Genomic DNA, 13,276 nt, shown 5'->3' with positions numbered 1-13,276 from the left:
GTAATACATGTATCACTAGCCACTTTAACTATGCCACTTTGTTTACATACTCATCTCATATGTATATACTGTACTCGATACCATCTACTGTATCTTGCCTATGCTGCCCTGTACCATCACTCATTCATATATCCTTATGTACATATTCTTTATCCCCTTACACTGTGTATAAGACAGTAGTTTTGGAATTGTTAGTTAGATTACTTGTTGGTTATTACTGCATTGTCGGAACTAGAAGCACAAGCATTTTGCTACACTCGCATTAACATCTGCTAACCATGTGTATGTGACAAATAAAATTTGATTTGATTTGATTTGATTTAGTGGTGTGGTCATATCTCGACGGGAAACAGCTTTGGTGATATTGATTTTTTTTGCTAACCCTAACCCTTTTCCTAACATTAACCTTATTATTCTAACCTGCTACGCTAAATCGCCTAACCGGCTGCGTAAGTTCTCCTAACTAATCACAGGAGTGGTTCTGGGAGTAGGCTCAGCGTCAACCACAGCCCTCGCCCGACACAGGTCATCGCCCGACTCATTCATGGACACTAGACTTCTTCCTGTTCAGAACAGGAAAATCTTAACTGTTGTGGCGGGCAGACATATTTGTGTGTTCGTTGTTTTCAGGTGTCGTTTAGAAAGTGAGTGGCAAGGGCCTCCCGGGTGGCGCAGTGGTTAAGGGCGCTGTACTGCAGCGCCAGCTGTGCCATCAGAGTCCTGGGTTCGCGCCCAGGCTCTGTCGTAACCGGCCGCGACCGGGAGGTCCGTGGGGCGACGCACAACTGGCCTAGCGTCGCCCGGGTTAGGGAGGGCTTGGTCGGTAGGGGCTTTTGTCTCATCGCGCACCAGCGACTCCTGTGGCGGGCTGGGCACAGTGCACGGTGTTTCCTCCGGCGCATTGGTGCGGCTGGCTTCCGGGTTGGATGTGCGCTGTGTTAAAGAAGCAGCGGCTTGGTTGGTTGTGTATCGGAGGACGCATGACTTTCAACCTTCGTCTCTCCCGAGCCCGTACGGGAGTTGTAGCGATGAGACAAGCTACTACAACAATTGGATACTACGAAATTGGGGAGAAAAAGGGGTAAAATTCAAAAAAAAAAAAAAAAAAGAAAGTGAGTGGGAGAGATGCAGCCGGGTGCGGCAGGTGTTTTGCTGTCCTACGTGGGGTACTGTGGAGTACTGGCCTCTAACCCACTACATCCTCTGGGACACACTGTGCGTGAAGGCGTGCCTGCTCCTCTGCAACACTCCACTGCTCATTTCTGTCCAGATATTAAATTAGCACATTTTTCAATCGTATCCCTCCCCTCTCATCATCAGATTTTAATGTGTTGGTGAATCTAGGAAGTGTGCTTGCCTACTCCACCCTTATTTCTCTTGGAATGTTACCAAGTATCCCAGCTAATACAGGTACAGATTAATTAGATGTATCTGTAAATAAAACCCCACTAATAAATCAAGAGAAACAATGATGTTTCTTCATACATGTTTTCCTGGGGTCATTGTTGGTATCTCAAACAGCATTCCACTATGCCTGACCCCTACTGTATCTCTGCGGGGCTGTCGCTGCAGCCCCACAGCTCAGCCAGGTCATCGTGATGGGCTACCTCACTGCTGCTCTCAGGAGACTGGGATGACAGTGTTGTCCACTGGATAGAGGGTTTGTAGCAAGGATGACAAGAGGACAGCGTGGTTGGAGATGATGGAGGAGCAAATGCAAAGCACAAACTAGCAGGCATTTCTGCCCTAACTTAATGCTTCGGTTGTACAGGGCAAAAATGGGTGTCATAGTCTCTCGAACAAAACAACAAACATTCAATGCATTGTCTTGTGTCTTTAAGAGCTGAAGTTCCAGATGGCCATATTGTGGAGAATGGATTATGTGTTTCTAGATAGCGTAAAAATAAAGAAAAATCGGTATTTCTCTATGCATTTAAAAAAGTATCTGATTTTTCTTATCAATATGACGGTAACTTCAGTTTATGAGATGGCTGTGTTCTTCCAGTACGAAAGGTGGCGGTAGCGGAGCTCAACCGTTACACCTTAAAGTTAAGTCAGTGCACGCATGTGTACAACGTTTTTTTGGGGGAAGAAACGGCGTGCAGCAACCAGACATAGCAGTGGAATTATGGCACTGAATGCAGGTAAATAAGACAACTTATTTTCTTAAATACTCATGTTTTATTTTGGTTGGCGTTCTCACAAGTTTATTTTGTTAAGTGTCTTTCGGAATGCCAGACTCCGACGTTCTGGGGAATTAAAGTTTTGCCTGAAAGCCCACTTTGACAGCTAGCATGGTTAGCTTAGCCAGCTAACGTTAGCTAGTTGGCTAATTAGCTTGCCAGCTAGTTGTTTTGGTCTACCGGTGTCTCCAGTTCAGTTAGCACAAACTGACGTCGCGTGATACTTGCTCGCTAGCCATCGAGTTAACTCACTTATCTAAAGTGATATTATCAGCAGCTAACATTATCTAGGTTAACTGAAATCAACTATCAGTTTGATAAGCTAACTAATTTAGCTAGTTGCGTGATGAGCAAGCCAGCCAGTACTACTGTAGGTGCTTTTAGTAACGCGGGTGTATTGCACAGAAACAGTCCGCCAGAAGTGAAAGACAATTCCGTTTCAACTTAGCTACTGTGTCGGTGGAGGGAATTGGAGACATTTATCAAAAGTCTGTTGTAGACTCACTTCCTCTCTGCTTGCCGCTGCTCTAGAGGCGTCACTACAGACACCCTGGTTAGATTCTAGGCTGTATATATCAACTGGCCGTGATTTGGAGTTATATTGGGAGTTCTATAGGGCGGCGCACAATTGGCCCAGCGTCGTCCGGATTTGGTCAGTGTAGGCCGTCATTGTAAATAAGAATTTGTTCTTCACTGACTTGCCTAGTTAAATAAAAACATTTAAAACACCTAATGTCAATATAATTGAAAGCAATTCTAGTGTATGCAAATACACACACGTTTCTGAAAACAGCTAGCCAGCCAGCTGTGTCCATATGACTGAGTTCTGGTTGCTTTAATGTCGGTTTACTCCTCTCATCCACCATGGTTGCCCTGTCAGATGATGATGACTTCGAGTGGACACCCCCTTCAGAATCTGAGATGAAGGTTATTCATGCTCAGCGGGAACGACAGGACAAGATAAGCAAGCTCATGGGTGCCTACCTCCTCAAAGGCTACAAGATGTTAGGAGAATGCTGTGAGCAATGTGGGGTGAGTGGGGGATAATCCAGACCAACCCAGTTAATACACTGCTCAAACAAATAAAGGGAACACTAAAATAACACATCCTAGATCTGAATGAATGAAATATTCTTATTAAATACTTTTCTTTATATAGTTGAATGTGCTGACAACAAAATCACACATTTTCAATGGAAATCAAATTTATCAACCCATGGAGGTCTGGATTTGGAGTCACACTCAAAATTAAAGTGGAAAACCACACTACGGGCTGATCCAACTTTGATGTAATGTCCTTAAAACAAGTCGAAATGAGGCTCAGTAGTGTGTGTGTGGCCTCCACGTGCCTGTATGACCTCCCTACAACGCCTGGGCATGCTCCTGATGAGGTGGCGGATGGTCTCCTGAGGGATCTCCTCCCAGACCTGGACTAAAGCATCTGCCAACTCCTGGACAGTCTGTGGCGTTGGTGGATGGAGCGAGACATGATGTCCCAGATGTGCTCAATTGGATTAAGGTCTGGGGAACGGGCGGGCCAGTCCATAGCATCAATGCCTTCCTCTTGCAGGAACTGCTGACACACTCCAGCCACATGAGGTCTAGCATTGTCTTGCATTAGGAGGAACCCAGGGCCAACCGCACCAGCATATGGTCTCACAAGGGGTCTGAGGATCTCATCTCAGGACCTAATGGCAGTCAGGCTACCTCTGGCAAGCACATGGAGGGCTGTGCGGCCCCCCAAAGAAATGCCACCCCACACCATGACTGACCCACCGCCAAACCGGTCATGCTGGAGGATGTTGCAGGCAGCAGAAGGTTCTCCACGGCATCTCGAGACTGTCACATGTGCTCAATGTGAACCTGCTTTCATCTGTGAAGAGCACAGGGCGCCAGTGGCGAATTTGCCAATCTTGGTGTTCTCTTGCAAATGCCAAACGTCCTGCACAGTGTTGGGCTGTAAGCACAACCCCCACCTGTGGACGTCGGGCCCTCATACCACCCTCATGGAGTCTGTTTCTGACCGTTTGAGCAGACACATGCACATTTGTGGCCTGCTGGAGGTCATTTTGCAGGGCTCTGGCAGTGCTCCTCCTTGCACAAAGGCGGCGGTAGCGGTCCTGCTGCTGGGTTGTTGCCCTCCTACGGCCTTCTCCACGTCTCCTGATGTACTGGCCTGTCTCCTGGTAGCGCCTCCATGCTCTGGACACTACGCTGACAGACATAGCAAACCTTCTTGCCACAGCTCGCATTGATGTGCCATCCTGGATGAGCTGCACCACCTGAGCCACTTGTGTGGGCTGTAGACTCCGTCTCATGCTACCACGAGAGTGAAAGCACCGCCAGCATTCAAAAGGGACCAAAACATCAGCCAGGAAGCATAGGAACTGAGAAGTGGTCTGTGGTCACCACCTGCAGAACCACTCCTTTATTGGGGGTGTCTTGCTAATTTCCTATAATTTCCACCTGTTGTCTATTCCATTTGCACAACAGCATTTGAAATTGATTGTCAATCAGTGTTGCTTCCTAAGTGGACAGTTTGATTTCACAGAAGTGTGATTGACTTGGAGTTACATTGTGTTGTTTAAGTGTTCCCTTTATTTTTTTGAGCAGTGTATATTTGCCACATGTTAGCCAACATTAGATATAGTGAGATCTATAGATAAATATATTTATTATGTTATGATAAAGAGATGTATTAATCTTGTATTTGGATGTTTTAGTCAGCATCTAAGTTGCTTTACTAATAAGGGGTATGACATTAGGTCTTGTGTTGAAGAATTTGTATTTTGTGCTTCCAGACGATTCTCCTTCAGGACAAGCAGAAGAAGAACTACTGTGTTGCATGTCAGGAGCTGGACTCTGATGTAGACAAGGACAACCCAGGTAAGAGTCTGTGCAGGGTTAGGATCATTTCTGTTATGAGTAGGTGAAAGAGTTGCCTGACGACTCGTCCTGAATTGAATTCCACTGCTCTGTTGATCGCTCCATACATCCAGTCATCCTAGAAGTAGTTTGTGCTGATGTCAAAATGAGAGGTGTTGCTCTGGCCCAAACCATTGGTTTCTGGGTCCAATCAGAACAGTCAATGTGTTAGCGTTCTACAAGACGTCCGTGTTGAAAGCAAATCCAGACTCATCGTGGAGAAGAAACACCATTGGGCATGGCATTTGGCTGGAGTGATGTGTATGGGTAGTAAGGCTAGGAAAGGAATTTCCTTACCTAATGCCGGGCCCTGATTATGAGTCATAATGACTCATATGACTCGGTTTTTAACTAAACTTTCTTCTCTCATATCCTTCTCTTCCCTCTTTTGTCTTACTCTCCTCTCACACTCAGCTCTGAATGCCCAAGCTGCCCTGTCACAGGTCCGAGAGAGACAGCTGGCCTCTCAGCCTGTCCCTCAGGCTAATGAAGCACCCTCCAGCGACGCCCCCCTCTCTATCACTGGGCAGCCCAGACCAGAGCACTGTGAGGGGGCTGCGTCAGGACTGAGAGGACCTCTACCTCCACCAGCCAACCCCTCTCCTGCATCCACCGTGACCCCCAGCTTCCTCCCTCCGTCCACCCCTTCCATCCAGCCAGTCCAGGTGCCAGCCCCCATAGTAGCCCCTGCACCTCACCCAGCCCTATCCAGTGCTGAGGAAGTAGTGCTGCACAAGCTGCGATGGGCCACACAGGAGCTCCAGCACTCAGCCTCAGTAGAGGCCAGTATCCAGCTGTGCAGCTTGATCCGCAGCTGTGCAGATTCACTGCGCAGCCTGAAAGAGCTTCACCAATCATGAGACTGAACTGATGGCAATTCTAAAAAATAATAAAAAAATAAATAAAAACAGAAACAAGGCATAAACACACACTCACTCACATAAGCAACACCGGAAGTTATAGCAGCTTGTTTCCCTTGCAAAGGTTTTTGTGACAAGTTGAAGCTGCTTCGCCTCTGCCGGTAAAGGTTATTGTAATAAACTTGGACAACTGTCTGCATATGCATACTTTGCATTTTGAGGGCCTGACCTGTAGTTCTATTTTGTTTATACATTGCTGTTACTTTTTATTTGCAGTCTTCTCTGTGGATGCAGGGTAACGTTTTGACACAAACTTGCATGATGACAATGGGCACCTCTGAGTGGTCGAATATCTTGAACTAAATATAGTTGAATGGTGTTTGACTGGTTGGTATTAATGTATGTCAATTGTTTATAAAATCAGAATTTATCCACGTTATTCATAATTTCTCTGGTTATTACTTAATTTTAAAACAATTTTCCATATAATGTAATTGTGTAGATACAGTAGCAATTTATACTAGATGAAATACTTAATATTCTGTATTGTGAGAGTTTCCTTAAGTGTTAAAGCAGTTGGGATGTTTTTGATAGGGACAGTAGTTTTTAGTGTCATAATTATAACTTTTAAGGGTCACTTATGTAGTAGGCTATTGGATGAATTTCAATGTGTTTGTATAATTGGAAAAAATGGAATGGAGATGAATTTGAGGTAAAGGAACTATAAACAATATTTGAATATTCAGTATTTATGAATAGCAATATTTTGTTGGATTTTTCAAAGTATTTTTGTGTGTGTCTTGATGTCTAAAGGCATTTAGAAATTTGAATTTGGTATTGCTAGGATTAAATCAAACACTGGCATCCACATAGGATAGTTGAGTTCCTCAGCGTTATTGTTCCTAAGGACATCCTTCTGTTTCCTCTATCCCCAAATATAGTGAGTGATTTTGACAGCGGTGAAGCGCCTCGCTGCGATGAAGTGGGATGGGGCGGGGATATTATCGAGGGGCGAGGTTGTCAGTTGAGACAAAGGAAAGCGTTTTGGAGAAGGGAAAAAACAAGGAAACGAGGAATAAATTAATCTTGCTAACAGATTTTTTTTTTAAACATACGATAATGTTTTCATGGTCAAAGTAATTTTTCATCCACATAACGATGGACGCTGTGTGCACGGCGCCTCTATTGTACTGTTGAGGACTCGTTGGAATTACAATAATAGGCGTGAAGGTGAACTTATTTTTTTTATTGAATCAATGTTGCGGTAGACCTATTCCCTCTTTACATATGCAACATATTCTGTTGTAACTAAACGCTCATTGTCGGTAGAAGTAAAACGCTGATCTGAGGCAATCAACGAAGACTACTATTTTGAAATCACATACGTGATAGGGTTCTTCCATTTATTGAATTCAGAATTTTCTATACGATTGAATATTTCTGGCAGTTATATTAGGCTATATAATTAAACGCGCGGCAAGGTTGTTTTTTTCTTTTTCAAAAAGACATTGATGTAGAGGTAGAAAAAAATGAATGGGTTCCAGTCCAGTCCTCCTGAATGTCCAGGGAGCGTCTCTTCAATCGAAGGACTACCCCCTTTGCCAAAAGGCCTCAGCGGCATCCTCAACTCCAGTGGTGGCTCATGGAGAGACATTGAAAAAGTATACAGTAAACGGACACGCATTCAGGCCGACATCAGCAAGTCTAGAGTGGGCAACTCTCTTGGCCTCAGCAAGCCTCCAAGTCTGGATGCAGCGCTCGCTGTGCTGCGCAAAGAAATGGTATGAGGAAAGCCATTTCTGATACTAATTTGTCTTAAGGGTCTTAGCTATATATGAGGACACCGTTATTTTTACGAACCGGGCCTCGGGGTATCAATTTACTGTAGTATAGTAGAATACACAAGATGCAATTGTGAAACTTGGTTATGTATCAGTAGTTTTCCTCTTGTTATATGTCACTAAATTAGTCCATGTCAGTAATTTACATAGATTTGTAAATTGGTCTAGTTAGTGTAAAGTTCTAACGTTAGTAATCATGGCCGAATTACCCACCAGTGCAACTGATTTAAAGTTTCCTTAATAAGTCAGCTGCACAAAACATGTTATGTGAATTCCTCCCTTAAATGAAGGGAAAGGGTAAAGGGTGGCCATGAGGCCCCTTAAATGCTTCATTCAATATGAATATCAATGTGTAAACAGCATTTGTGGAGGTGAATGTGTCTTTCATCTGTTTTGGTTACAAAAGGAAAACATCAACCAGCTAGCTAACGTTACTTAGCTATCTTAACAATGGAAGGTGCACAATCTATGGCTACAAAGCTAGTTAGCTAGCTACTCTGTAAACTCGCTTGAAATACTAGAAAGTAATATAAAACAGTAACTACAAGAAATGTGATTTATTATCCTGTCTTGATTGTAGAAGTTCTATCTTGCTATCTCACAAAATAAGAGCCATCTCTTTGAGGAGGCATTTAATCAGTGAACCAGGCTGTCTCCATGGTAACCAGATACTCTTTCTGTCATACATGCCTTCAAACTACTGTAAAACCCATTGAGTAGGCTTCCACCCAGTTACACAACCCAGCACCTTCGAGGCTGCTGTCCTATATACATATACTTGGAATCACTGGCCACTTTAATAATGTTTAAATAATGTTTACATAAGGCTTTACTCGTCTCATGTATATACTGTATTCTGTTCTACTGTGTTTTAATCATTGACACTCCGACATTGCTCAATCTAATATTTCTATCTTTCTTAATTCCATTCTTTTACTTTTAGATTTGTGTGTATTGTTGTGCTTTTCTTTTTTTTTGATACTACTGCATTGTTGGAGCTAGGAACACAAGCATTTCACTACACCCAGAATAACATCTGCTAAATATGTGTATGTGACCAATACAATTTGATTTGACCTAAGGTAATATTTGAGGGGCTCTATGCAACGCCCTTAAACAATTCCCTTAGGTAAGTTAAAGTTATTCCTTAAGGGAAACCCTATAGATGTTTTATGCAACCTGGCCTTGACCTCCAGGGGGCACCCATTGATTTTGTTAGTCACTGACTCAGAGATCAAATTAACATGGCAAAATGTGTAGAATTGCAGGAAATTAGCTTTTAAAACTGTGAAAATGTGTCACCACCCCATGGCAAAATGTGTACAATTCTACAAAATTATCTGTAAAACTGCACACACATAAAAAGTAATGTAAAGCAAACATATTTGTTTAGCTTTAGTTAATAAAATACTTTTTTCTACTAACATGGGTCCCGCTGTATGTAATAAATTATAGTTTTTAATCCTAGTGTTGAGTAAATGTGAGTTAATGTGTAGTGGTTAACTGTATAGCTAATAGGCTATGTGTTTGTAGATCGACTGAGGTTAAAGGCCATGAAGCCCTTTATCTACTTCCTCAGAGTCAGATAAACTCTTGCATACAATTTTATGTCTCTGTGTGAAGGAAGTTGCTAACTAGCCTTAGCACAATGACTGGAAGTCTATGGAAACTGCTAGCATGCTAATAGATACCATAGACTTCCAGTAATTGCGCTAAGGCTAGTTAGCAACTTCCTTCACGCAGAGACATAAAATAGTATCCAAGAGTTCATCTGACTCTGAGGAAGTAGATAAAGGGCTTCATGGCCAAAATCCTAAAGTATCCCTTTAATGAAGCTACAGCTACCAATGTGATAATGGCTGGGGTAATTTTTGCTTGTTTTGGCTGTTGTCCAAATAGCATTTGAGTTTTAACATTTTATAGAAATTAATGAATGCAATTTAACTTTCTTAAAATGTCATACCCCCACTTTCAGACTTCACTAAAACTCAGACCCTGGCCACAGCCCTGTTTGTCATATACAGTGACAGTTTCATTTGTCACTGCTGCTTTTTCTTTGGATATTGTAAGCAAATACATCGCATTTCAAACACAATTATTCTAGAAAACTACTATAAGTAGTATTATGCAATATTTCATTTCCAAATAGAATCATAGCTGCTCCTACACAATTGACAAAGTTGCTATAGTTCATGTATGAGATGATTGACACAAGTATCTGTTCCTGTTGTGTCCTAGGTGGGCCTGAGGCAGTTGGACATGTCTCTGCTCTGTCAGCTGTGGTCTCTCTATGAGTCTATCCAGGAGTATAAAGGAGCCTTCCAGGATATCTCATCCTCTATGCTTTCAGAGAGCACCTTCACTACAGAAAATGGTTACTCTGAGGGAGAGGAGGATAACGAAGAGGAGGACAACGATGTTGACAATGTACCTAGGGATCCACCTGGCACTTCACTGACTCTCCAGCCAACTCAAAACTCTCGTGACCAATGGATCAAAGAGTCTTTCCACATCCCCTTATAAACTTACACATATTTTTCTCAATATTTACATAATATTAACTGTTCCCTGTTCTGTATAGCCTTTATATTATGTATTATACTGGTACCCACCTAGGTTATTTGCAGAAGGACATATTCAAATGGGCACCATTCTGATCTGAACTGTCTTCATCACACAAGGAGCTGACATTTTCTACAACAACCTTGTAATTATACAATTTATATTCAAAAGACCTTGCTAATATATTTGGACTGATTGTGCCCATCTTGAAAAGAAAAGCCATACAGTATTTCAGATACCTGATGAATTGGAGGCATTTGAATTTGGTGTCATTTGTTACCTACGATTGGATGTAAGTACACAGTGCCTACAATTAATTGAACATAAGTTATTGGTAACCAATCACACTCATTGATACATTTGAAGACTGGTTCAGTGGCAGTGTCTGATGTCAATGGCTTAGGATTGTTAATGCCTTGTAATTTTCTCCTACAATTTTAAGATTGAATGTGGTCTTAGACACGTAGCCACATACACACAAGCCTGTATTACTCGTTTTTGTTGTGTATGTGCAGTTTATATATTTAACTTTTTATTTTTATTTTTTATATTCGCCCCAAAATAAAAATTCAATGGTAACAAATGTCTCATTACTATGTCTCATAGCTCTACTTCATTGGCCCGGGCTAATGGGTCAAGCTCAGCTGTAATATATTGGTTTGGAAAGGGTTGTTGACTTACTCTAACCACTAGATGGCAACATTTGTTGTGCCTGAGAGATGTCAGCTTTTGGTCCATTCTGCTATTGCAAACCTGAAATATTGTGCTTCCCAAAATTAAGCCAGAAAGACCTTCAGCTTCAGAAACTGTGCTATAGTTCATGTTTTTCTGGCTCATGGCAAAGTATGCAACTTGTTTCTAACTGTGCCAAACTACTATGTCTCACAGAAGGCAAAAAGGTTTCCTAGAATTATATGTGGATAAAGTTGGTTAACTTTCAGTGGCTGTGCTGTTGCATGTTTTGGTTCAGTAGATCACTACTCTCCCACTGTCTGGCCAGTATAAACAAACCATTCCAGCCACACATAGTCTTATTAGGTAATGATCCTTGTTCTCTTCCTGGGGGAGAAGGAGGAGCAGCCCAGAACACAGGCGCTGAAAAACATTGAAATAGATTTACAAATGCCATCATCATGCATTCATTACTACAGAATTAACCCTGAACATCTAATATTTCTACTTCTTGAGTGGTTGAAAGATAATTTGAATTAAAGATTTAAAAAGTCATGTTTAAACTTGAAACACCCTTTACATGTGGGGTAAATTAAGGTGAATTAAAGGGATACAAGCAGGGCATCCCAGGTAACTTATCTTGCCATCATATTTAGTGTAAAACATTGTCCCAGTGACTTTCAAATTTGTGAGGCAACGCATCTCTATTTTTATCAAGGTCAACATCAAGCAATATAGCATTGGCCTACCAGTAGGCCAGGCCTATTGTTGTCTCCACATATTTCCTTCCATTTTCTACCACATGTCCATATACATCACACAGACATTATGCCAGCATAATGGAATAATATCTGTAACCACAGTGTAATAAGTATATTAGTACACATGCAGTCAGATAGTACTTGCTACTATTCATTTGGATTCTGTCTTCAAAGAAAACATACAAAAGGTCAGAGGGAAGTACTGCTCAACTGCACATAGTAACTTGTGACAGGGTAATTGCAGGAATAGATTAAACCTATACCTTTAAGCAAGCTACTTTACAGATCCACTAACCACCAGGAAATGACTAACTGAAAACAGGATGCCCCCTACATCCCTCAGACATCCATCGTTATTTTCCTCATGGCCGCAGTGCAAGGCCACAATATCCCACCCTTTGTTTCTATTTTTGTAGTAACAGTCTCTGATATCTTATTACCATTGGCGGTCAGTTCTCATTTCATTTTACTACTCATATAGCAACAGAACATTAAAACAAGGGTGAGAGCTTTTACATTCCTTTTAGAAATCCCCATGTGTTTCTATAAATAGGCCACAGATGCTATGGATATTGTTAGACACAACAAGGGGCCTGTCTGAGGACCCTTTTAAGTCTGGTTGGCCATGGACATACATGACCAGTATCACCCAGTTTTAATAACCTACTTTTAATGGTTTTGTCTGCGAAATCTGCATTCAAATACATTTAGATCTCAATTTCTTCCTGGGATTTGCCCTTAAAGGGTGCAAATGTCAGTGGCCTTATTTCTCTCAGACACTGATTAATAGTGAAGTGTTTACCACCTGAGTCACAGTAAATGACATGTTAAGTCATGACTTGCACATCCGAGAACAAGGTGGGTTGAGTTAGGAAAATCTCAGCTCTAGCCAGCTCTCTACTCAGCCCTGAATACTGGAAACATTATATATATATATATATATTTTAAATTCCCTGTGTTAAGTAATGAAGAGTTTTGAACATACTCGGGCACAATGAAACTATTTTAGAGCCTGTGATCGTGCCTCCTGTCTCTGTCAGTGTTGTTATTAGACTCTATTGCAAAGTGGAAAGGAGAGGTAGGCCTACGCGTAAGCTGCTGCTGGTATAGGGATTCTAGTCCAATGATGATTCTAGGTCACTGATGAATCACACTCCTCTATCCCCAGCTGCCTCTGTCCATCCATCCCTCCTCTCCTTCCTAAAAATATACTCCACACAGCAAGGGAAAATCCCTATGCAAGGCTACTCCTAATACGCATGGTGTGCCAGGACATATTTCCTCATGGAAACTCATGCATTATCTTATTGTACAATGTGTCTTGACCCAAACTGAATGACAAAACCTTTTAGAGAAGTAAGGGAAAACAAATGCTATTCCTAAAATATAAATAAGCCATTAAGGATAAAAGTGTCAAATAGGCAAGAGCACTTTACACATGGCTTCAATGTATCTTTCAGAATTTCTAGGAT

At 41.9% G+C, this 13,276-nt stretch overlaps 2 protein-coding genes across 2 annotated transcripts; both read left to right on the top strand.

Annotated features, from left to right (window-relative positions):
• Positions 1 to 2,065: 2,065 nt before the first annotated feature.
• On the top strand, positions 2,066 to 6,845 carry LOC139418663 (zinc ribbon domain containing 2). The gene is made up of 4 exons (XM_071168295.1): positions 2,066 to 2,144; positions 3,064 to 3,215; positions 4,985 to 5,069; positions 5,523 to 6,845. Exons 1-4 carry the CDS (start codon positions 2,066 to 2,068, stop codon positions 5,966 to 5,968), a joined length of 762 nt encoding a protein of 253 aa, XP_071024396.1. The 3' UTR covers positions 5,969 to 6,845.
• Positions 6,846 to 6,901: 56 nt separating this feature from the next.
• Positions 6,902 to 10,954, top strand: LOC139418664 (family with sequence similarity 89 member B). The gene is made up of 2 exons (XM_071168296.1): positions 6,902 to 7,749; positions 10,048 to 10,954. The coding sequence occupies exons 1-2, from the start codon at positions 7,498 to 7,500 to the stop codon at positions 10,330 to 10,332; spliced, it is 537 nt and encodes a 178-aa protein (XP_071024397.1). The 5' UTR covers positions 6,902 to 7,497; the 3' UTR covers positions 10,333 to 10,954.
• Positions 10,955 to 13,276: the final 2,322 nt, after the last annotated feature.

This window comes from Oncorhynchus clarkii, chromosome 10 (genome assembly GCF_045791955.1).
Source record: "Oncorhynchus clarkii lewisi isolate Uvic-CL-2024 chromosome 10, UVic_Ocla_1.0, whole genome shotgun sequence".
NCBI lineage: Eukaryota > Metazoa > Chordata > Actinopteri > Salmoniformes > Salmonidae > Oncorhynchus > Oncorhynchus clarkii.
This window is presented reverse-complemented; position numbering and strand designations above follow the sequence as displayed.